At 39.3% G+C, this 27,143-nt stretch overlaps 1 protein-coding gene across 33 annotated transcripts in view; it reads right to left on the reverse strand.

Annotated features, from left to right (window-relative positions):
- Positions 1 to 27,143, reverse strand: part of nrxn1a (neurexin 1a) — a 1,866,202-nt gene that overhangs the window by 41,489 nt on the left and 1,797,570 nt on the right. Inside the window, exon 1 of one of the 33 annotated variants that reach the window (XM_072580892.1) lies at positions 11,623 to 11,769. The exons of the other annotated variants lie outside the window; for them this stretch is intronic. Coding sequence (XP_072436993.1) covers positions 11,623 to 11,655 — 33 coding nt within the window. The 5' untranslated portion in view covers positions 11,656 to 11,769. Of the gene's footprint in view, positions 1 to 11,622; positions 11,770 to 27,143 lie in introns of those variants that run through there. 33 annotated transcript variants of the gene reach the window in all.

The following is a 27,143-nucleotide window of genomic DNA, read 5'->3' on the forward strand; positions in this document are numbered from 1 at the left end:
TGGACTGGATGGCCTGTTTCTGCACTGTGGGGATTCTATGAATTGGCAAAGAAGCTATTGCTTTTCAAACAGACATCTTGAACACTGAATATTTTGGCTGCTGCTACCAAAAAAAAATCAGCATATATTTTTCCAGTGCCATAAAAATGATTGCAAAAAGCTGAAACAAAGGAATGTGTGTATGCGTTAATGAATTACGTGTAAATCAATCTGCTGAAATTGAGGAATCAATGCAATGATATAAATTGAGTGGTGGTGATGTTTGTATCATAAAAATTGACCTCGAGTAATTGCAAAGAGTCTGTTTTGTTTTGCATTTAAAGTCTTGTTAACAGAGCTGAAGGATTGCATGGCTTGGGAATGTGCAATTTCCAAGATGAGACTGCTAAATCTAGGGATGGAAGCATTATTATGGTGCAAGGGTATTGTCCCTAACTCTGATAGTCTGGGTTCGAGTCCCACCTGCCACAGAGTATCATAACTCATTCAAACAACTTGATTAAATGTAATTACAAGTTACCAATTTTGGCATTGAATTTTCACTATAACGTGCCCAAATGTCACAGCCAGGCTATCTATCTCATGAAACAAAACACTAATATTTATAGCCAACTTTACCAATACTATGTTAGTGTAACTTTTGAAAACCAAAAAGAACTTAGTGTTTTTTGGAATATATTGTTACATTAAAGAAGTGTTATAAATGCCAGTTAGTTCACAGAGATAGCTTGAATAAATACTTATTTTCTGAATTCATATTTTCTGCTGAAGGTCACAATGGGAACTACACAATTTTTTTTTACATAAGGTACGCTTTAAAAAAAAACACTCCAGGATTGAGAATCAGTGGTATATTTCGACAGGTTTGGTTATAAATATTAATATTATGCATTGTCAGAAAAAATAATCTGATCATGGCATTTGGTCACAACTATGATGAAATTCAATGATCTATTCAAGTTCTCTAAGGTTTAAGGTATTCTGTTTTTTAACAGAAAATCAAGGTTATTTCAGTTAATATGGATGTTCACATCACATCATTATAACCACCTCACAAAGCTTCACATAATGAATTTAATTAATTTCAGAGAAAAAAATCCTGATAATTTAAACAGAGCTGCAAAATTCGTCCATCATTTTTATTTAAAAAGCTTAAAACTAACAAGATGCTGTTAAGAAATGATAGCTAATCAATTATTAAAAGAATGGTATCCTTTTGTTGACTCAAACAGGACAAATTTAATGCATTAAAATTAATCAGAACTCTGCAACCTTCTTTTGTAAATCCCGTCCTCTAAAAGACTTCAAAATTGTTCATTCTGCTCACTGAGTATTTGGAACAATTCTGTAGACGTGCCCTTACATTTCTGGCCTGGGGATCCATCGGGTTTTGGCAGGTTTTGCAGGGTTATTTCACAAGCGGCGTGCGAAGTCAAACTACAAAATATTTGTTACACTTTGACCTCACAATGTGGGAGTCAGGAGCGGCTGCCTTACACTAAAATGCTTTCATCAGGACATTTCCATTTGAGATGCAGCTGCATGGGGTTTATGGTCAGGAAAAATAGCACAGGTTTATTTAGGAACAAAGGTGGAGGTTGGCCCAAGGACTATGTTGTTTATTCTCTCTTTCAGTGTATCTTTGTTATTGTGAGCTTGCATTATCATTAAAGAGGACTAAATCCAAGTACTTTAAGAAAATTTGATAAATGAAGAAATAGAAGAAGCTGAAACAAAAGAGATGAAAAAAAATCATGAAGGCTTATGTTAAAGAGAATAAATGCTGGAAATGCAGACTGACAAAGAGAATGATATATGCTGAGGGAATGTAATGAAGGTTTAAGAGATGAGGGGATTTAGTCTGAGGGATGACTGAGTAGACAAGGTTTATCTTCACCAGCATTTAGAATAATAACAGTAATGAGATCAATGTTATTTGATCTCATTAAAGCATGTAAAATTCTCCAGAAGCTCAGCAGGGTCAATGGTAAAGGCTGTTTTTTCTCACTCGGCAGCCTGCAACTAAGTATCACAGTCTAAGTGCCATGAGTTAGCCACTTAGGTTCAAATGTGATTTTTTTTTTCATTTATTTTCTATTCTCTATTCCCCGAGAACTAAGGATACTCATTTACTGACTGTAGTCAAGACAGAGATTGATAGGATTTTTGTCCACTGAAATGATAATTGATAAAGTGAGTAGTATGAGGAGGTGGAAGTGAGATACAAGATCAGCAATGATCTTCTTGGTGATGATACCTACTGTTGTTCTGACTATAATTTTTTTTAACATCAGTTCTGATAAAGGATATTTGCATTGATTGTTATACAATTTTACTAATACTTCATTACCTTATTTTACAATGACAAACAAAATTAAACTCAGTTTAAGAAATAAGGAAGAATTGTGTCTGGGTGAAGAGAAAACAATTAGGGGAAAATATTATTAGATCTAGAGAGCAGGATTGTTCCCAGGCCTGACTGCAGTGTATTTTCAGCAAGTGTAAATCAGATACGTTTATTCTTACTTTCAATATAGGTGACAATGTATGTTAAGCAAAATTCTGTTTAAGTTGCAAAGAATTGGACTGAACTGAAATGTTTTTTGGTATCACTGATAGAACATTTATGAGTTTAAACACAGATAGTATGACTATGTATATAGATACACACATATACATAATATACAAATCATACATTTCATTTCTAAAAAAAGCTATTTCAACAAAGAATTCCCAATAAACTCTGTGCTAGCAAGGAGGTTTCCATTCTATTTTCCTTTGTTTCCAGTAAGGTTCATGAGATTGCAATGAGCTTACTTTCTAATAATTTTAACTCAGTATTTAATTAGTTTCTCATTTATCGTCAAATACATGACAGAATATAAACTGCACTGAAGTACAATATTTCACTATTTACATGTGATGGAATTGAAAATGACATTTTTTAAAAAACATTCCTTTTCTAAACAAGAATAAGGCTCGTGAAACAGGATGACACAGTATACAAGGTGACCAAGGTGATCAAAATGCAGTCTAGGGTGTAGTAATGTCCTATCTCTCGGCTAGAAGGCCAGAGTTCAAGTCCCACTTATTCCAGAGATGTGTCAGAACAGGTTGATTAAAAATATCTGTATGGTGACCAAATTTTCTTGACCATAAAACCATGTTTTTGTGTAGACTCAATATATAAATCAACACATCCCCAATCCCCTTTATAGCCATAGTGTGTTATATTCACATTAAGAAGGAGCAAGGGAACGAGTTGTGAAGACACACAGGAATTTAAAGTCATGTTCCTCTTTATGTCAGGTACCAATAACATTTCAAAACATCTGTAATTAACTTTTATGCTCAATGTATAAACTGACTCCTGTATAGATGGAGGAATTGTTTTAGGCTTCGAGGTCAAATAGTTGACCAATATCAACAAAATTCATACATAAAAGCTGATTTAAGGAAATCGGAAAAAAATCCCATTGCCATAAACCTTTCAGAGATTTTTTCAAGCACCATGTTACACATTGAGATTTTGTTCCCTTGAATCCATTAAGCATGAAAATGTTAAAATGGGTACATGACTCTATAGTGAAAATGACTTTATTGCCTCTCTGAAAGTAGGTAATAACTAGTTGTCAGGTCTCATACACAATGCAAAGATTTAATACAGTAACAAAACAAACTGATAATGCAGCAAATTAGTTTCCTATTATGCATACTTTCAAAACCTTACAATTCACATTAAAGTGAATGAAAAACTTCTTGAACTGTTTTTTTGTAGGTTTCCCTCAAATGTATTTTACCATCGGGCAGTAAATATCAAACGGATTTCATTGTGCGAAAAATTTGCAGAAATTGACAATTCAAAACAAGACAATGAATGATCTTGGTCAATTCAGACCACAATAGCTTCCACTATTCCCATTCCTATGTGCTTATGAGTATGGCTCAGCTTCTATTTCATGCTGTCTCCCTTTGCAAATGATTTGTTACATTTATCTTTTGCTAAGGACTCTCACTGATTGCCTTTGTTTGAGCTTTCTTCTTCCTTTTCTGATGATACTGGGAGCCAAACCCATGGGCACTGTTTGTTGTTCAGTACTTAGCTCAAGTGACCCTTTTCCATGTATGAGCCAAAAAGGTGTCAGAAACTATTCAAGCAGAGAAAGCAGCAAAAATGAGGTTGATTTTTTCCTTATCCTGTATCTGTATGTGCACATTTTTCAAAGGATGTCATAGGATAACCATTAAGAACAGAAACCTTTGCTTATTTAATCCATCCTTCCCTCTTTCAGAAATGCTCTTGAATGGTTAAGACCAATTAAACCCGGCGGAGACTGAACTGAGCCTGGTGATTTCACGATGCATTACTATACAGGATATTGGGGGTTGGGAACTCTTTTCTTTTAGCTTAGGTCTCTACTTGCTTGATTGCTACACTAATGACATATCAATAATTCATTCATGTGAAGCAGTTTGTAATTTTCAGCACTCCTGCACAGAGAGAAAACACACCATAAGCATTGCAACGCAACTAATATGATGGTTTAAATATTTTCTGCGTTGTTGCAAAAAGCTAACCCACTAGTTCCACAACATTTATTGACCATTTTGCCAAAAAATATATTCTAGCCTAAGGTCGAAAGATTATGAACCCATTCAAGTATGCGCAAGCATGTTGGCGCACTCATATTATCGCAATCATTTTAAAAAATCACTAAGTGATTGTGAATAAGTAGTACACACAGACAGTTCCAATATTTACTTAATTGATGCTAAAGAAAATTTAAATCTACTTTCCTCATTGCTTGCTGACATATACATTCAGTGCCTCATTTATCATATACCGTTCACATATCCTTTCTCCCTTACTCCCGAGGCTAAAAATACATTTGTAACTGAGTGCTAGTGGAATATGAATAATCAAGGAGCAGTACTCTAGCCTTGGCTCATCTTATTGTGCTTTGATATAAAGCTAATAATTCCTCTCCTTTAAATCCAGTGAACTTTGCAGTCTGAATGCGTATCAGTTCTGTAAGTTTCTTTACATTGATTGTTTAAAAAGGAAGCTTTGCGTTTAACTAATCAACCCCAGAACTGCAAAACAGGTCAAACACAAAGCTAAGAATTATTTGTAGCCAGGGGGAAAATGTAATTCACAATTGGTTTATGCTCATTGATCACTTTCTATAATGTAAATATTTAGTGTTTTAATCATTCTTACTTAATACATTTTTTTTATGGTGAGGGATGGATAAGGGAAATCGTGTACCCTCAAATTTCAGCATATTTGGTGAAACCACATATTTGTAAATGAGAACGATAGTGCAATTTACTGACACAGAACCCAGGAACAAAATGCATCATGCCTCCCTGTGAAGGTGAGGGGCTAATTAAAATCCACTGAGTCTTATAAGGGCTCAACAAACAAGCTGTGAGGATTGCAGTTATGTCTCTTCCTTAATGTCGTTTGCTGCATTTTGCAGTTAGTACTTCAAAACCCCCTATGGATTTTCCTACTACCTCAAGCAGCTGATAAAATGAGGTCTGACTAAAGAACATTATCATTGCTGCAGCTGGGAAATGGAAAATTGCTAGCTTTAGCAATCCTTCCTTTCGACACTTGCTTTGTGTTAGAAATTTATAAGGACGACTCCTTTGATCAGCTTTTGTCTTCTTAATAGTGATGTCTTTTTTACTGGAAAACAAGTTGCTGAACATTCTCAGAACAATCAATTTGCTTAAAAGAAGTGATTAGTGTAAAGTATGTTCTAACAATAGCCATAGGTTTACTATACGGTAGCCTCCTGGAATTAAGAGGGAGCATGCTAGCACTGAATCAAATGAATATGTTACACACGATCACAAATATGTACAGCAAGAGTCCCTCAGGCTGTAAAGTGCCTAAGCAGAAAATAAGATACTGTTCCTCAAGATTGCACTGAACTTAGTTGAAAAGCTGTGGCAAGCCCAGAAACGTTAGCATGAGGGCAAGGTGGGTTATTGAAATGGCAAGCAACTGTAAGGTTGGTGTCATTCCCATGTTCAGAATGGAGGTGCTCCGCAAATCATATCGCAGTCTGCATTGACACATTTTATAACGTCTTTTTCCTTTTTCACCACCATTAGCAACCTTTTTGCCTTCTGTTCTGAGCCTTCACACCATCTGCTCCTTTGGATTCTATAGGTTCACTACCCCTTTGAGTGAAGAAACATTTTGTCATCTCAATCCAAAGTGATCTAGCCCAAATCCTGAGACTGCGTCCCCAGGTTCTAGATTCCCAAATCAGGGAAAACAACCTCTCAGCACCTAATCTGTCCTGCTCTGTTAAAGTCATATATTGCAAACAAAGACCCTCTCCTTTTTCTCAACTCTTGTGAATACAGACCCAATGGAACCAATCTCTTCTCGTAGGATTAGATTAGATTAGATTAGATTCCCTGCAGTATGGAAATAGGCCCTTTGGCCCAACCAGTCCACACCGACCTTGCAAAAAGTAACCCACCCAGACCTATTTCTCTCTGACTAATGCACCTATCATTATGGGCAATTTAGCATGGCCAATTCACCTGACCTGCACATCTTTGGACTGTGGGAGGAAACCAGAGCGCTCAGGGGAAACTGACGCAGGCACAGGGAGAATGTGCAAACTCCACACAGACAGTCGTCAGAGGCTAGAATCAAACCTAGGACCCTGGTGTTGTGAGGCAGCAGTGTTAACCACTGAGCCAATGTGCCATCCCCAGATTGTCCCACCAGCCCCGGTACCCACCCAGTGGATCTCTGCTGCACTATTCCAATGATGAGTATATCCTTTCTAAGGCAGGGAGACCAAAACTGCATGCAATACTTCAGGTGAGGTCTCACTAAGGTCCTGTATAACTGCAGTAATCATTCCTACTTCTGAAATTAAATCCTCTTGAAATGAAGACCAATAAATCACTTGCCTTCTAAACTGCTTGTTGCGCCTGTCTGACTACTTTCATTGACTGGTGTATAAAAACAACCAGATTCCTTTGTACATCCACATGTCCCAAAATGTCATCATTTAAACAATATTCCTCCTTTCTGTTTTGCACGTCGAAATGTATAATTTCACATCTAGCCATGCTGTACAGCATCTATTTGTTCTCCCACTCGCTTAACTTGTCAACATCACCTTGAAGCCATCACATGAAACATTACCTTGTGTATTTCCCACAAGTTCACATTCTTGCCCAGTTTGATTCATCATCAATTTTGGAAATGCTGGATTCCATCATCCTGGTCATTTTTTACATACCATGAACAGCTAGGGGCTCAAGCACTGATCCTTACAGTACCCTACTACACATGCTTGTCACTGGAAAAGACTAATTTATTCCCACTCTCTTTTTCCTGTCCATCAACTAATTCTCAATTCATATTGATATATTATCCCTAATCCCATGTACTTTAACTGGATCTCCCTTATCTATTCTAATAACTAACTATTTAAGGGAGGGTTATTATTGCATTATTGTGCTTAAATTCCACAAAAAAAGCATACCAAATTACACTTTCAAAGAAACCTGTGGGATGTTTTCATTCTGAGATAATTATGCAAAATACACTTCTTAGAAAGTCAATGGAGGCAGGAATGAACATGAAAGACCCCAAATCACCACTGCTCTTGGTGTAATAATAATGAGTTGCTTATTTTCCCAACTCTTGAGATATTGTGGTTTGAAATTACTCTAACATACTTACTCCAATTAGGACTCATCTAATCTAGAGTATGCTCATCATTTTGTCTTCATAATCTTTTTGTTGCATGGAATTACAAAGAGTATTCAGCACAGAAAGAGGCCATTGTCGAACCTGATCTGTGCCTGTGTTTACACGCCATGATCGTCCACACTGCTGTTTCTCTATCAACAGGAATAATATGTCATTGGTTTCCTGTGTGGTAACTTTGTGGAATTAAGAGGGAGCATGCTAGCACTGAATCAAATGATTATGTTACACAGCTATCAAACGTGCACAGCTAGATGGACCTCCACATTTTATTAGTTTCCACTGATTAAACACCATAATTAGTCCTGTACCTTTAACTACAATCTCTGTTGTCTCATTCTGTGCTTCCTTCCCAGAGACTTTGGCACGTGTGATAGTAGCAGGTGGAATATCAATGCACCGCAAACAAAGCAGAAAACAATCTGGATGTGAACACTAATGGATATTGCAGATATTTATAACATATTAACTTGATCCAATTATTATTGTTTTAGCTATCTCCAAGCAATACAGAAATCAATTATTATCTCCAGGCTATGACTAGCCCAAAAATGTTTTCTTGAATTGTTTAACATATTAAATTGATTCAAGGGCAGCAACCACCTTCTTTCTTCCCCTTTTAATTTCATTGTAGACCCATGGCTTTTTCTTATTCATTCATGGGATATGAGTGTCACTGAATAGGCCAGCATTTATTGCCCATCCCTAATTGCCCAGGGGACAGGTAAAAGTCAAACACATTGTTGCGCGTCTGGAGTTACATTTAGGTCAGATCAGGTAAGGATGACAGCTTCCTTTTCGGAAAGACAGTAGTGAACCAGATGGTTTTATTATAAAATCAACAATTGATGATGGTTTCATAGTCACTAGAAACAGAATTCTAGATTTAAAAAAATCAAGTTCTGCCATCTGCCATGGCAGGATTTGAACACTGGGCCCCTGGGTCTCTGGATTAATAGTCTAGTGTTAATTGTCAAAGCGTTGAGTATCAGAAGATATTTAGCAGAATGGGTAGCAAGTCAGTTATAAAATACAAAACAGGAGTCACAGGCTAAGTCTAGTTATTCTACAGGAAAATGCATCACTAATTATCAGTGCGTTTCTTGTTGAAGGAACAGTGAAAATGATGAGTGTAATTCTGGGGAACCATGTATTACTATATATCATATCATTCCCTAATGCAATATCTGCATGGAGCACCGAATATTAACCAAGTGCGTCTCCTTGAATAACATTAAGAATTAACTAACTGGTGCTAGAGAAGGACAATTTGCCCTCTGCTATCTGGTCCACTTTGAGTTTGAACTAAATAGGCCTCAGAGTAAATATTTTGGAGATAAAAACTGAAATAATATCATCTGGAAACACACAAAAGAATCTAATGTACTACCTCTTCAATCAGATTTGTTCATATTTGGGACAATGCAATCAAACTTGTATTAGCACACAGAAGAAACAATGACATGCATGGGAGAAAAATCCCAGGCAAAGACTTAATTCCAAAATAAGTACCCAATATAACATATTGTCACAGGACACAGCAATACATCTCTGATCTGTATCAATTCAATGGTTAGACCTGAGTTATTACATATCAGCTCTTGGTGATGTGGGACTGGATTTCATGATTCCAATGTGGATGCTGCCCACTGATTGGAGAACTGAAAGGAAAATTGCTTTTGTGGAGGGAGTGCTGGCCAAATCAAATGTCTGTCAGCCACTGATCTGTCCAATATCAGACTTTTCCTGGGATTCAGGACCTGTAGGCAGAAATCCCGCCCCTTGGAGGCAGCTGGACTATTCTAAGCATGGGCTGTGCATTACTGACAGCGTCACCAGGCAGCTGCTATCCAATAGATTGCCTCATGGACCACTGTTGAACTTTCGACTCAGGTGAGTGAGAGCAAAATGGCAGTCATGGTGGGAGGGATTGCAGAAGAATGAGGCAGGGGGTGGGTGTGAGACAGGATTAGGGAGGGGGCGGTCAGGTTTTGGGGGGGCTGCAGTGGGATGGAGTTGGAGCCAAGGACAGGCAGGCAGCTTACCACCTTCCCAAAGCCCTACCTTCCATCTGACACAGAGGGTCTGACAGTAAGAGAAGTTTAACCTGGTAAGCCACTTGCAAACCTGAGGCAGTTTGCTTGGCATCCTTTGGGAGTCATGAGAAACTCACCTGATTCTTAGTTAGTCCCTGAGCCACCACTACATTCCAATGGATTCTGGTATAATTGATGCTAATTAGCTGAATAAGGCTAATTAACATCCCACTATCAGCAGGTAGGTTTCGCACATTGGCTCTTCTTATGGGTGATTTATTCACAGAAGACTTTCCTCTCACGAGGGAAGGTGGGACCACTTGGGTCCATCAACCATGTTTCTCACCATAATGTGTAGCTTAAATTCCATCCAAGGAGGTCACATCATACCAGCAGTTTGACCCTGTGAATGCTTGAAATGTCATTTTAGTAAAATCATGAGTTTTTCTATTATATTTGAACATCATAGCTTAATCTAGCAGAAAAACCATCTTTATTCTCAGAAATCCAGATGCTGTCTTTAAATTAAGAAGTCGAACAGTCTAGCCTTTTAAAAATGTCTGGCCATAGTGGAAGCAGTTACCCTAGCAACCATAAAGCACATAAAAAAGAATTACTAACCAGCATGAATTGTCAGAGCAGGAAGAAAACCATCTTGCAATATTTTCAGACCCCTTTAGCATAGTTTGGATTAAGACTGAAATTAGCTCACGAAAACCAGACAAGATATATTCATTCACTGTCTAAATGAATTTATAAAGCACCAAGATGCCATCTCAATTTTTAAAAGTAAAATCAATAGATTTTGCAATCATGGAGAGGTGCAAAGCTCAAATTTTATCACTTCATGCCATTTTTCAATTAGTATTAAATCACAACTAATGATTTATCAGTAGATGGTTGCATATATCCTTTAGTTAAGAGTCCAGATCAAAGCCTTTAACTATCATTGTTGATAATTGTAATACCTAATGGATAAATAATCCAGCTTGTCACATGTCATTTAAACATTCAAAGTTACCACTCCTGATTACTACAGTCTGATTCTAAGATTGACATTATCAGTTGATCAAAACGTCACACTGCAGCACACTGCAGTGATTACAGTTTAAATGCTTGCAAGATTACTACTTTATTTTTCATGCATTAAATCAAATTCTGAGAAAGCAAAACAAAAAGATGTCCGTAGTTAAGTTAAAGCGTTTCACATTACAAGCAGCTTAACAATATTCACTTACACATTTTTGATTCACAAGCATAATACTGTCAATAAATAGAGTCATGCATTACATGCCATTTACTGTGATAAAAAAATGCTGGTAATATCATGGTCAGCTTGCGTATGTCAAAGACAGTCTTGCAAGCAACTCTGCATAAAGATGCAGACTCAAAGCTGCCATTTCTTTTCGACCAGTACATCGTTTTCCTGCTAAGCCTTTACGTGCTTTATTAATGGGGATGAAGAGGCTGCTTCTTGCATAACTAAGCACCGTACATTAAGAGGATTAATAAATTCATAACAGCAATAGGTGGGTTAACACAAGCTGCAAGCTTCTCATGCATGTAAACAGCACTTCTTCCGACAACCAAGAAATGACTGTCTGAATTTCTGACATTCAGTCCCTTAACCACTCGAGGTATTGGCACCGTATCTGTCATCAGAACATGGTTGCCACTGTCTAAAAGATTAATGTAGGTCAGATTCACCTCCATGCATAACCTTTCGACAAACATGCCATGTTAATCTCTGCAATGCTCAAATGTGCAGCTGAGTAGCGTGCACATTGCAGTGGCAAGGTTGTGCTCTGCAATGACTGTGATGGAAAGAGCTACCTGAAAGGTTTCACAGTGCCATTTCATTTCCATGCTGCTCTGTCCTGTCTGGCTACCAAGTGACCGCTGCGTGCATAAAGCTTTCTTTAATTCTTAATGGAAATCCTTGAAAATTTAGTCCATCCTCTGAAATCAATACTTCTGACAGGAGAGCTCCCTGACTCAGTGGGAGATCAAAATGATAAATTGCCTCCGCATCAGCCTGGCCTATCAGTGCCCTGCACACAGATGGGCGAGGGAAGACACAAAGCAGCTTCATCAGTCACGTGTCATCCAATGACCAATGTTTGTCAGAGGCTGCTGCAGGAAGGATTGCAGCAGTTTGTTCTGCATACGAGATGTATTATACATAACCAGCATCTAATCCTCTGACAAACGCTTAAAACAAAATTTGGAGTTCTGAACTCAAAACTCAGAAGGGGAAAAACTCACCTTCGGCAGTTAAAAAAGAAATGAAAATAAGAAATGCACAATTTATTGTCACGTAATCACTGATACAAAAATCCATAATCAGATGAGTACGCTTGAAGTAAATGTAGTCCTGTAATACTTGTCACTCTCTTATAGATCTTTTACAGTCTAAAATTTTTGAAAATTGGAAATCTCAAGCACAAAAGAGCCAAATTAGCAAGCCATTAATGATTAATGTATTGTTTTCATAATATTCCCTGAGATAACGATCATAGCTCAAGAGATAAATTCAGAAGAGGTGGAAGGTGCTAAAATGGGAATTTCTGTACTATTGGAATGCATAAGTAGTAAATGGATCGGAGACATACATTTTAAAATAATTCTATGATGCACATACAACTGAAAGTGGTAAACTATATTGGGACACAATACAATACCAGAACCATCTGAATACACTACCTAAACTGATATAGGTGACAATTAGTCAGCAGGAACCAGTAAATCCAATTCTAAAAAGGAGTAATATGCAAACAATAAGATGTTGTCCTGGAAATGCAATGTTGAACATACATTCATGTATCCAGAGGTAACATAAACGAGGCAAACTGTTTAAAGGTATCTCAGCTGTATCAGATGCACTTTTAAAAGGACATTGTTGAGCAACAATAAAATGCTGGCCCTTGTATTTGCCACAAGCAAAATTAAAAGGGTACATTTCCAAACACTAATTCAGTGGCAACCTGGACAAATGGAGCACTATTCTCATCTATGTTTTGCCTAAATCCAGTACATATTATGGCCCTTGATGCAGAGTTAGAAAAGGAGGAGGCTTAGTTCTATATCCTCTGTCATACTTTGACCCAAGACCTTCATCCAAATGTGGACAAACAAACAGAACTTCGTAAGTGAAGCGAGAATTGATTGTTGGTTCCTTCAAGCCCAAAGTCATCTCGTTTAGATCAGGATGGCTATGTTTCTGGTTCATTTGGATGATTCTTGTTAAGTAAATAGTATGAAGTTTACTGCATTACTGGAACTATTTACAGATGATATGAATGCAGAAAACATTACTATAGAGACTGTTCAGAGCAAACTAGTCTTTGGTTTGTCTCCTCAACATTCCTTCCTTAATCTGTCCAAATTGCTGTTATTTCCACACAGTGGTAGTACCCTGGCAGATAATCAAATCATATCCCTTTCAGACCTATATACTGCATGAGCATTTAACCTTAACATCAATACAGCATTTGACTAAGTATGGAACCAAGGACCCCAACAATAATAGTATAATGGGGATTCAGCAAAAACTCTTGACTGGTATAAATCACAAGAGAAGATGATTTTGCTTGCTGAAGATCAAATATCCAAGTCCTAAAACATCACTGCAAAGGTTTGAGGGAAGTGTCTAGAGTCCAACCATCTCCAGCTGCTCCAACAATGCCCTTCAGAATGGGATGTTTGATCATTATTGCACTCCAGTCAGCATGGTCATTATCCTTGGATACTGAAATGGCCTATGCCTAACAATATCCGTCAAACATTGAGAGTGTGGTGCTGTAAAAGAACAGCAGGTCAGGCAGCATCCAAGAAGCAGAAGAATTGACGTGTCGGACAAACGCCTTTCATCAGGAATGAGGCTTGTGAGCAGAAGGGGTGGAGAGATAAATGGGAGGGGGGTGGAGCTGGGGAGAAGGTAGCTGAGAGTGCGATAGGTAGATGCAGGTGGGGGTGATGGTGATAGATCAGAGAGGAGGCTGGAGTGGATAGATGGGAAGGAAGATGGACAGGTAGGACAAGTCATGAGGGTGGCGCCAAGTTGAAAGATTGGAACTGGGATAAGGTGAGGGGAGGGGAAATGAGGAAACCGGTGAAATACATATTGATGCCATGGGGTTGAAGGGTCTTGAAGCAGAAGATCAGGCGTTCTTCCACCAGCCGTCGGGTGGTTAAGGTGTGGCGATAGAGGAGGTCCAGGACCTGCATGTCACTGATGGAATGGGAGGGGGAGTTAAAGTGTTTAGCCATGGGGTGGTGAGGTTGGTTGGTGCGGGTGTCCTGGAGGTGTTCTCTGAAGTGCACTGCAAGTAGGCGTCCTGTCTCCCCAATATAGAGGTGACTGCATTGGGAGCAACATACAGTAAATGACTTGTGGAAGTGCAGGTAAAACTCTGATGGATGTGGAAGGCTCCTTTGGGGCCTTGGATGGAGGTGAGGGGGGAGATGTGAGCACAGATTTTGCAATTTCTGCGGTTGCAGGGGAAGGTGCCGGGAAGGGAGGGCTGGTTGGTGGAGGGCTTGAACCTGACAAGACAGTCACGGAGGGAAAGGTCTTTATGGAAAGCGATAGGGAAGGGAAGGGAAATATATCTCTGTTGGTGGGGTGAGTTTGTAGTGGCGAAAATGGCGGAGGATGATGCAATAGATACAGAGGTTGGTGGGGTGGAAGGTAAGGACCAAAGCGGTTCTGTCATTGTTGCGGTTGGAGGGGTGGGATTTGAGGGCGGAGCTGTGGCAAGTGGATGAGATGTCGTGGATTAGAGTGGTGCTGGAAAAGCACAGCAGTTCAGGCAGCATCCGAGGAGCAGTAAAATCGACGATTCGGGCAAAAGCCCTTCATCAGGAATACAGGCAGAGTGCCTGCAGGGTGGAGAGATAAATGAGAGGAGGATGGGGGTGCGGAGAAAGTAGCATAGAGTACAATAGGTGAGTGGGGGAAGAGATGAAGGTGATAGGTCAGGGAGGAGGGAGGAGTGGATAAATGGAAAAGAAGATAGGCAAGTAGGACAAGTCATGGGGACAGTGCTGAGCTGGAAGTTTGGAACTGGGGTGAGGTGGGGGAAGGGGAAATGAGGAAACTGTTGAAGTCCACATTGATGCCCTGGAGTTGAAGTGTTCCAAGGCGGAAGGTGAGGCATTCTTGCTCCAGGCGTCAGGTGGTGAGGGAGCGGCGGTGAAGGAGGCCCAGGACCTCCATGTTCTCGGCAGAGTGGGAGGGGGAGTTGAAGTGTTGGGCCACGGGGCGGTATGGTTGATTGGTGTGGGTGTCCCAGAGATGTTCCCTAAAGCGCTATGCTAGGAGGCGTCCAGTCTCCCCAATGTAGAGGAGACTGCATCGGGAGCAACGGATACAATAAATGATATTAGTCAATGTGCAAGTAAAACTTTGATGGATGTGGAAGGCTCCTTTAGGGCCTTGGATGGAGGTGAGGGAGGAGGTGTGGGCATAGGTTTTGCAATTCCTGTGGTAGCAGGGAGAGGTGCCAGGACGGGAGGTGGGTTGTAGGGTAGCGTGGACCTGACCAGATGGTCATGGAGGGAATGGTCTTTGTGGAAGGCGGAAAGGGATGGGGAGGGAAATATATCCCTGGTGGTGGGATCTGTTTGGAGGTGGTGGAAATGTCGGCGGATGATTTGGTTTATGCGAAAGTTGGTAGGGTGGAAAGTGAGCACCAGGGGCATTCTGTCCTTGTTACTGTTGGAGAGGTGGGGTCTGAGGGCGGAGGTATGGGATGTTGATGAGATGTGTTGGAGGGCATCTTTAACTGCATGGACATTGCGGTCTCCAAAGAAGGAAGCCATCTGGTATGTTCTGTGGTGGAATTGGGAATACAGGATCCCTATTGTACTCTATGCTACTTGCCCCCCATCCCCACCCTCCTCTCATTTATCTCTCCACCCTTCAGGCACTCTGCCTGTATTCCTGATGAAGGACTTTTGCCCGAAACGTCGATTTTACTGCTCCTCGGATGCTGCCTGAACTGCTGTGCTTTTCCAGCACCCCTCTAATCCAGAATCTGGTTTCCAGCATCTGCAGTAATTGTTTTTACCGAGATGTGGTGGAGGGCATCATCAAGTATAGAGTCATAGAGATGTACAGCATGGAAACAGACTTTTCGGTCCAACCCATCCATGCTGACCAGATATCCCCAACCCAATCTAGTCCCACCTGCCAGTACCCGGCCCATGTCCCTTCAAACCCTTCCTATTCATATACCCATCCAAATGTCTTTTAAATGTTGCAATTGTACCAGCCTCCACCACTTCCTCTGGCAGCTCATTCCATACACAGACCACCCTCTGTGTGAAAAAGTTGCTCCTTTGGTCTTTTTGATATCTTTCCCCTCTCACCCTAAACCTATGCCCTCTAGTTCTGGACTCCCCCATCCCAGGGAAAAGACTTTGTCTATTTATCCTATCTAAGGTATTAAGTAAATGTGGAATTAAGTAAGCAAATATGGTAACGTACCAAAAACTGTGGACATTTTCTATAAATAAATACCAACGTTACTTCCCTGTTCCTTTTACTGAGTCATACAGCATAGAAGAGACCCTTCAGCCCATCAGATCAGTGCTGACCTATGTACACCAATGCCACTTTTTGGCTCAGAGCTTTGAATGTTATGACATTTCTAGTGCTCATCCACAAACTTTGCAAAGGTTTAATTTCGAGTTTATTTTTTATGAGGTTACATTTCCTAAGAACCTGTCAAGCATTGCATTTGATTCCCAGTATACAATGGATTAAAAAGAAAGCCTTTCCTCAAATTCCCTCTAAATGTCCTGCTCTTCACCTTAAAATTATAGCCTCTCATTACTGACTTCAGGGAACAGCGCTTCCTATGCACCCTGTCTATGCCCCTCAACCTTATGCTCAATCATGTTCTCCTCATGGCCATATTTGCTCTTAAGAAAACAACCAGAGTTTGTCCAACCTCTCTCCATAGCTAAAATACTCCAAACCAGGCAATGCTCTGGTGAATCTCTTCCACTCTTAAATTCTTCTTATAGTGCCATGACCAGAACTGCACAGAGTACACTAGCTGAGACCTATCCAAAGTATGGGTCACATTTGGTTGCTCACATTCTCATTTTAAAACATCACATTCTCAGTCCTACTGCAACCAATTCCAAATGAGAGTTGTTGGGATTCCACATTTACGTTTTACTAAAATGCTCCTGCAGTGGCTCAATGGTTTAGACTGAGTGATTGAACTGGAGATTCTCAAAGGTTTAGTTTCACTACATACTGAATTAGATTGTCTCAGCACAGATTAAAATAGAAATGTCACAAATGGTTTCAGCATCGCTTGATGAGGGAGGAGATATAAGAGCTCTGGCCCTTGGTTCCAGATATCTACAGGAATGTCTACTCAGCTGTGGGATAGGATGGCTTCAGGCAAGAACACAATGATTAACTTAAGGTAAAATTGGACGCTGACATTTGTCGTTCCTGGAAAGACAAACAGATGCCTGGGACATTGCATAAGCTGCTGATGATCAGATAGGAAAAAAACTAGCAAAAAATCCCTGCAGAACTACATTTCAATTATAACAGTACAGATGGGCAAATAGTACAAGTTTAGAGTTGTCAAGTACAAATTTAGGACAAGAGCAATAAATTTTTTATACCGAAGTTAGCTTCCAGCTGGAAAAGGTGCCAGGAAGGATGATTTACACCATCATGCTCTGGCAAGAGTTGTATTCTGCATGGATGAAATTGAATAGGCTCTCTTCATGGAATCTGGTGATCTTCTGTGAAAAATTAAGGAATGCTCATTTTTAGTAAAACAATAAATACCAGCTTTAGTCTTCGCAAGTTTTTTGCTGCTGGCACTCCTGTACCATAGGTTACTCCATCAATAACAACCGAGGCTCCAAAAGGGTCACTTGGATTGGGAGGGGAAATTGTGGTTTTTGAAGAAGGAGACCATCTGGTGTGTTCTGTGGTGGAATTTGTCCTCCTGGGAGCAGATACGGTGGAGGCGGAGGTTATTCCCAATTCTCCTGCTTCTCGGATGCTGCCTGACCTGCTGTGCTTTTCCAGCACTACACTCATGACTCTGAGCTCCAGCATCTGCAGTCCTCACTTTTGCCTAATATCTGTATGACATTCAGGCTTAGGTTGATCAATGACAAATACAGTTATGCCACACAGTTCCAGATAATGACCACCTCAAACAAATGAGAATTTAGCCATCTCTGCTTAAGATTCAATGGCATAGTCATTATTGAAACATCCCCTTGGAGATTACCATTGACCAGAAACTGAATTAGACCAGTCATTTAAATGCTGTGACACCAAGAGCAGGTCAGAGAAACTAGTAAGTTACTAACCTCCCATTTTCCCAAGTCACAGCCACCAGTTCCATAGCACGATTCAGAAGTGGGACAGAATACCTTAAACTTGCCTGGCGGCTCCAAAAACACTCAAGAAGTTTGATGCTACCCAGCACAAAGTAGCCTGTTTCATTGGCACCCCATCCACACCATCAAAATTCATTTCTCTCATGAACAATCCATAATGACAGCTGCATTGTTAACTCTAAGATGCACTACAACACTACACCAAACCTCTTTCAATCACACGTTTCAAATCCACAGTGTCTACCACCTAGAAGGACAAGAGTATGGGAGCAGTACTACTTACACGTTTCCCTCCAAGTCACACACGCCATCTTGACTTGGAGTTGTTGTGCCATATCTTTGCTGTGGTTGGATCAACATCCTGGAACTTCTTTCCTAATAACACCAAAAATGTACCTACACCACAAGTACTACAGTACTTCAAGAAGGTGAATCACCATCACTTTCTTTGAACAATTATGCATAGGCAATACATGTTGATCTAACCAACAATACTCACAATCTGTGAATGAATAAAAAGACCTTCAGTCATCACAAAGGTTGACAGGGCTTGTTTTTTGATGTCATGTTGTTACAAATGATGAAACACTTTCCAAAGTGGAAAATCACAGTGATCAAAAATAACTGACTTAGATCAAAATATTATAATGTTAATATTCGCATTTCCAAAACTGATTTAATCATCATTGTGCTCATTAATTTTTTTCTGGTAATCCAAATATTACATTGATCTTCAACTTAAGTTATTTTTATTATTATATTTGCCTAATGTTCAATAATTTCTGTCAAAGATTTTAATGATTTACTTCTACCAAGACATAAACATGGATAAAAGCAAGGAATTGTGTCAACCTCAGAGTTAGAGGGAAAACCAAGTGATATTAATGTACTCCTTTTCTTTCCATCCTTATCACTTTAACTTGCAGTTTCTTCCTCCCTTTTTCCATACATTTCCTATTATTTGCCTTGCTATGGGGCATTTTTGCTTTAGAAAGCTGCTATAAATTCACTTTTATAAGGATTTCTTGCTCTTTTGAGGCTCAGATAATTGCATTGAACCAGAATTGAACTTTGTATTGCATTTAATTTGTTAGATTTGACATGAATTAAGTGATGTCGATGCTAGATGCCCAAAATGGAGAGCTGTTGCATGGAATCCATTGACTTTGCTGCATATATAATGATGTTGATTAAGCTTTCTCTACTATCACACGGTTAGAACAGCACAAAAATTACTTATTGTATTGGATGCTCACAATACAATTTTAACCAGTTTTCTCATCTCCACTCTCCCCAATTCATCTCAGATCCAACCCTCCAACTTGGCACTGCCACCTTGAACTGTCCTACCTGTCCATCTTCCTTCCCACCTATCCGCTCCAAATCTATCACCATCACCCCCACCTATCGCTATCCCTGCTACCTTCTCCCACCTCCTATTTATCTCATAGCCTCTCCTTCCAACACCACCCCTGCTCCCCCCAAAACACACACACACCTGCTGTGCTTTTGGAGCACCACACTTTTCCTTTCTGATCTCCAGCCTCTGCAGTCCTCACTTTCTCCTGCTCATAAGACAACCCAATCTGGATCCAGTGTATTCTCAAAAGATGAAAATAGCATTTCAGATCTCAGATATGCATTTCAGCATCATCACACAATATTGTACAGATAGATACAGAGTAAGATTCTTTGAAAATTAAATGGGATATTTTACTGCCCTTACCTTATTTTCACACATCATTCCCAAGTATTTGACCGGAACAAAATAAACACCATTGTGAAATAACTACTGATCACATAACCAATCCTTTGAAAACATAATTCGATTTATGTTTTAACATTTCTCAAAATAGTTGCACATAATTTGAAATGCCGCTAGTACAGTTAAAGGTGGAGAAATAAGGATAAATAACAGGCAGGCTTGGACTGATGCTATTTCTTCAAGATGAATCAGAATTGAAAAATGTCATGCAACTTTTACTAGTCAGTCTGTACTTTTAACATTAACTTTTATGAGAATGTTGCCAGAAATGGACAATTTTAACTATGAAGAAAGATTGGGAGGCTGGAGTTATTTTCTCTAGAATTCAGGAAACTAAGGGGAGATTTAATTGAGGTTATAAAATTATGATGGGTCTGGATAAATTTTTAAAAAAGCCTATTTTCCTCAGCAGTGAACATTAAACCAAGAGGCAAAGACTGAAAATAAATGGCAGAAGATTAGAAGGGAGTTGAAGGCAATTTGTATCATCCATACTGGGATGAAGGTCTCCAACTCACTGCCTGAAAGGGAATATAAATAGAATAAAAATGTATGATTGTTTCTAGCAGTGCAGGAAAATGCCACCTTCTCAAAAGATAGGATGTCACCAGAAGGTGCTGGTAAATAGTTTGTCCCCTTAACAAGCCTATACTGCCAGACACAATAAAATGAGCATTTTAAACTCGGACAAGGTAATTTATCTCTCCACACTGCAGGCATCCTGCCTCTATTCCTGATGAAGGGCTTTTGCCCGAAACATTGATTTTCCTGCTCCTCAGATGCTGCCTGACCTGCTGTGCTTTTCCAGCACCACTCCAATCTAGACTAAGGTAATTAGCCTAGTCCATAGGGCACAGGAGTCGATTGGCCTCTCTCCATTAGGGAAAACACAGGCTTATTTTGCTTGAGCAGTATATTCTACAATAAGACCAACAGCAAGGAAACAACCCTCCAAGAACTACCATAGCTATTGTTGAGTTTGAACTCCTGATACTGGATCATCCTGCACAATGTTCTTATCAGTTAGCCAACTGAGCTAACTGGACTTAAGACTGAACTAGAGTGCTTCAATTTTGGAAGAGTACATTAATTCACAATAAATAAGGAAACAAAACTGGAGTATGACTTGCTATAACAAACAGTTGTATTTAGCTTTAGACCTGCTACTACTGGAGGTCAGCCAAGTTCCAGATCAAAATGCTTGGAAGATAGTGAACATGACAGAGGCATTTAGAAGGGGACTAATATAAAATAATGAAGCAAAGAAAAATATTTACATCCTCATTTACTGTGCTAAATACATTTTATGTGAAGCTTAATCTAGTATAATCCATAAATAGATTTCAAACAGTTGAAGAGATCTTTAATGAGGAGTGAATATAGACAGTGAAATGAATGACAGGGGTGTTAAAATGACGCAGATGAACAGGTCTTATATTGATTTTGTAAACAGCCTAATGTAAACTGATTTCATTGTAATACAGTTGATTCAACTGAAGCATACACCTAATTTGGTCTGTAGATAGAAACAGATAAATGACTTTTGAACAGTCCTCAAAATGTATTCCTCTGATCCAAACGTTTTCCACTTGTAAATGCGTTAATATTTTTCATACTGACATTTCAAATTACCCATTCATATTTTATTTCCCACCATCAGCCACCATGCTCAAACAAAAACAATGGTGGACTATGTGTTTTGAATTTGTTTGTTACATGCGATTCATAAAATTTAAGCATTCCAATCTTCTAGATTGTTTTACCTAATAAGAGTCATATGCCAGCCCCATCAGATCATATTTGTTCTGTGGTAGCGGTGTTGATGATAAAGACTCAACATGGTGTACGTGTTTTATTGCAGTGATCTGCTCATTCAATTATTCAATAACAGAAGCAATTACTTGAGCAACTCCACAAATTATGAATACACATATTTTTAAATAATATCTTTGAGAAAATATTTATTAAAATGAGTGCACACATTATACAAATTTTTGATGAGTCACAGCCAGAGTGTACTGCAAAGCTTTGCATCATATCAGTGAATTGGAGGAAATAAGGAGAGTTGAGAACATGAATGGGTTATAATATAAAACAGGATAATCCTTCAACACATATCTTTTCAAACACAACTTAGATTTACAATTTTAACTTGTAAGAAAGAAGCTTTTGTTTGAAGTAATTTTAAAATCTTGAACAAAAATGAACTGACTCGTCAATTCTTTTGCTTCTACCATTTCTTTACCACTTTGTGTCATGCTTACAAACAATACTGTCAGTCAAACCGCATTGAAGAAAGAACTTGCATATTTGAAACCCTGTTAATTATCAATTAAATAATCGATTTGTCATTATACTTATAGCTTATTTAGTCAACAAATAAAAGTAAATTAAACTAAATATGACTATGTTTTGTTTTTAAAATTTCCATTTAAAATATTGAAATGTAAGTAATAGGAAAAGAACACAGAATTAAGAAAGTTGAAAATAGTCATTTTAACATATTTTAACAGTTAATGGTAATTTTTGAATTAATATGGGATTGCAAACTTCATCTGTCCATTTGAATCATAGAACCTCTACAGTGTGGAAACAGGCCATTTGGCCCAAGTCCACACTGAACCTCTGAAGAGTATCCCACACAGACTCATTCCCCAACCCTATCACTCTACTAATGCACCTGGCCTACACATTCCTGAACATTATGGGCAATTTAGCATGGCCAATTCATCTAACCTGCATATCTTTGGACTGTGTGAGGAATTCAGAGCACTCAGAGGAATCCCACACAGAAATAGGGAGAATGTGCAAACTTCAGACAGACAGTTGCCCGAGGCTGGAATCAAACCTCGTCCCTGGCGCTGTGAGGCAACAGTGCTAACCACTGTTAGCTTGTTTCTTTATATATTTTTTAAATTTTATCGCCAGTACAAAAGATAATCAATTGCAAATTGAAAAAATATTTTACTTTTTTTTAACTGGACTTCTCAACTCTTTTCTTTCCAGAGTATCCCTGTCAAAAGATAAAGCCTCCATGGATCCATTGTAGCACAGCAGAACTGTTTTGTGGTACCCACGAGGTGCAGCATGAATTTTCTGCCATGGCATCCCAAATAGAAAATTGGGTGGTAAATTACTCACATAAGCACAAGGCCTTCTTCTGAAAATAAAGGTCAGACTTTAGGGCTGACTGCCCTTTGCTTGAATGATACTTGATGTGGCTTGGACCTAGATGTGGTTACCCCTGGGCATTTTGATCAGTTTCTCCTGCCATGCTTGACTCTTTCACAGTTGGCACAGATAAACAACACTGAGCTGAGTAAAGAATGAAAGGTGAAACCCGTGATGACTCGCTGACATTGTCCGATTCATTCTCTCACCATTTTCCCCCATATGGATTTCAAAACCCTATTCATCTTTTGCTCCACTTTCTAGCTTTAAGCATAAAAGCAGGAGACAGTGCACCTCAGGGCCTGTCAGTAAATGACTCCTCTCCAAACTATTGTTAATCTAAAAGAGGAGAGTGGATGTGGTTGCTGTGGCAGCAACAAATTAAGTCAACTTTCCGTCAGGGTGTGAAATTAAACTGCCTTTCTTAGTGGTGGGGAAAAAGAAAAAGATAGTCTGTTTAAAGGTCTCAAATGGATACCAGTGAAATCAAAAGTAGCAGTATGGCTTTCCTCATTGGCTCTATTCATTCATAAGAGGCCCGAAAGAAGATCTTATTCTTGACAAATCTACATTTGGTGCAATGCTTTAAAATTGTTCATGGATCCTTTGGGTGCTACTGATGCTTTATACGATATATAGAATTTGATCCAAGTTTAGCATTTACTCATTTAGTTTTACAAAAAAACCCCTTAATTTTAATACAGAAATTATTTTAGTCTTGTATGTCTTAGTTCCAACATATGTTCTGTGCTAATGTTTGGGTGTGGTATGGGGTGGGGGAGTGGGGCAGGGGAGTGACTTGCCTCTACTCTCTGGTGAAGATTGGCAGAAGTGTGTTGCATCTCATTGTAGTTTGCATATTGCCAGTACCTACCTTCTGCAGGGGGCAGAAGTCTCAGCCCCTGAAGTCAGTAAATGCTTAATTGTTGAAATTGTTCCAATTTTAATTGGATACATTTCTATATATTCGACAGATCAATGAATATGAGGATCGTGCAGAAAAAGAGTGTTGAATTAGAAGATCAACCATCAGGACTGAAGAGTGTACATCTGCTCTGAATTCTTATGCTCTTGTGATCTGAGCAATATGTGCGAAGAACTTGTGGAATAGATGTCCTTCTGTTCTGAATGTCAATCTGTCCATCTTAAAATGATGTGCAGGTTAGGTGGATTGGCTATGCTAAGTTGCACTTAGTGTCCAGGGATGCGCAGGCTGGGTGGGTTAGCGACAGTAAATACAGGGTTACAGGAATAGGGTCAAGAGTGTACTGCTGGAAAAACATAGCAGATAAGGCAGCATTCGAGGAGCAGGAGAATCGATGTTTCAGGCATAAGCCCGTTATCAGGAACCCGAAACATCAATTCTCCAGCTTCTCGGATGCTGCCTGACCTGCTGTTCTTTTCTAGCACCACAGTCTCGACTCTGATCTCCAGCATCTGCAGTCCTCACTTTCTCCGTACAGGGATAGGCTAAGGGCTTGGATCTGGGTGGAATGCTCTTCAAAGGGTCAGTATGGACTTGAAGGGCCGAATAGCCTGTTTCCACACTGTAGGGATTCTATGATTCTATGAAGTCATCTGAAATTACAGGAGTTTTTTGTTCAATACCAAGCTACAATTCTAAACAAAGAGAATAGAACACGGGACATTGAGAAGATTCCTAGAGCATGAATAGCAGCAATGGAAGTCAGAGTAAAGAAGAAAGATGTTATAGTTCCATGCCTCCAAAGATGAGCTTCAGAAGACATTAGAGCATCTGGTCAGGGAACACAATTCCTGGCATCTGATCCTGTTATCCTGGCAGCAAGATTACAAGAAATCTAATAAGCTCACACAGATGGCCAAATCAATGAATGTGCATAAGATCTTTGACGCAACACTCTGTTAGACTCTCACTGCATAAAACACCATATCCCCATCACTCACACGGCACCACTTCCTGGCAATGGACTCATTTCTAACACCAAAATACATCACCCAGCTGCACACAGCTAATGCTGCTAGCCTGAGAGTCTGCTTCAGTGGGTTCCATCTTGTTCCAATATTCAACTTTGACAAGTAAATCACCTGAACAGTGTATATAATTGCAACATCTTATCCTCTCCCTCTGTGACAAAGGAATCATGTATTAGAAGGTTGAACGGCAGAAATGATTACCGGAGATTGACCCCTGCATTTCACAAGTTTTGGGAAGCAAACGGCTCTCCAAATCCTGGGTCAAGCAGTAACAGAGCTCATGTCATCCATTGCTGCTGAGGATATTAAGGAATATTGGAGATCAGCCAAGCATTCATATAAATGCCAGCTGAAGAAACAGCTGTCTAGCCATCTGCTTCTATGGACACAGTTCATAAAGGGCCTTATACTTTGCTGAGTTCCAAGACACCGATGGATTAGCTCAGCTAATATTTTCACAGATGGAAATGGAGTTGTTTACTTGATTAATTAACAACTTTATGAATTTAAAATATGTTATTTGTTCTTTAAATTATCTATGGGGATAGGTTGGTAATTTTCTTGACTCAGCACCCTGAACTGATGGCAAAATCTGTCCCTTGATCTTTGGTATGGACCTGTGTGCCTCAATTTCAGAAAATGGGTTTCATATCAAGGATAGTCTTGTGGCATCATGGTAGTTGATAAGATATATTATCTAAAATATAAATTTGTAATATCATTAATTGAACATATATAAATGTGTGTGGTGAATTTTGCAAAATAAAAGACTGATTTTGCAACACTAGCTAAAACAACCATGTTACATTTGTAAGCAAACAGCTGCATGGATGGTGACTCTGAATCTGCAATACTTTCAGAGGACAAGTGAGCCAGTTTGTCAGTGATAATTATATTGCTGTTTGAAGAAAGAGTCAGAGGGAACATTCCTCTGTCCTCTCTCCCTTCCTTTGAATCCCCTCTCATCACAAAATATGTGTTGAAAACTAACTGAATGGCATCTTCATTCAAGTTCTCAAAGGACAAGTCTGAATTGCCATCACACTGTTCAGAAGAAAAAGAAGCAAAATTCAGTCACCTGTAACTGAAAGGAACCTCAGTGTCAATAACTTGTGTAGTTACAGTCCCTTGAGCTACAGACCAGGATTTGGAAAATCTGTGAACAAATTGTGTTTTTTTTTTAATTTAACTGCTACTTGTTCAAAGTACTTTTAAGTTAATGTGTTGTAGAGTCTTTTATTTTTATCCGCTAGAATTAAAGGTTACTGTGTGAGTGTATGTGCTATTCTTCATGAAGGGTCTTTGTGTATACTTGCACATTTTAATCCTCTTGTCCATAATCTTTGCCTATTTGAATCCTAGAATCATAGAACACCTACAGCGTGGAAAGAGGCCATTCAGCCCACTGATCGATTCTCTGAACAGCATCCCACCCAAACCCAGCCTCCCAAATCCCATCATTATAACCCAACATTTGTCATGACTGATCCACCTAGCCTACACATCCCTAGACATTATGGGGCAATTTACCATTGTCAATCCACCTAACCTGCACATCTTTGGACTGTGGGAGGAAATCAGAGAACCCAAAGGAAACCCTTGTTGACAAGGAGAAGACGTGCAAACTCCACACGTCACCCAGTGATATCGAACCCCGGTCTCCAGCACTGTGAGGCACCAGTGCTAACCATGCAACCACCGTGCTGCCCTCAGTAAGATTTTGTTTGCCTCACTGAGTTTTTTTTTGCAGTAGGCCATTTGCTTACATCTTGTTTAAGGATCTTGGCTGAATTGTTTGTGATACTGAGTTATATACAATTTAGTATAATATTGGCAATGTCATCTCTTCTCCAAAAATCAAATCAAATTTTGTTATGCTCAGTCTCAGAGTAGGGGGGAAGAGGAAATAATAAATCAGCTCACCCCTTCTAACTGGGTGATAACATTCCATATCTTAAAAATTGAATGAAAAAAGAAACAAAGGGATGATTATTTGCAGCAATGCCAATCCAGCCTTTCCTTCTAACTGAAACCCTTAAGTTTTGGTAATGACCTTGGAAATCTTTTTTGTACC

Source organism: Chiloscyllium punctatum, chromosome 11, assembly GCF_047496795.1.
Source record: "Chiloscyllium punctatum isolate Juve2018m chromosome 11, sChiPun1.3, whole genome shotgun sequence".
Classification (NCBI taxonomy): domain Eukaryota; kingdom Metazoa; phylum Chordata; class Chondrichthyes; order Orectolobiformes; family Hemiscylliidae; genus Chiloscyllium; species Chiloscyllium punctatum.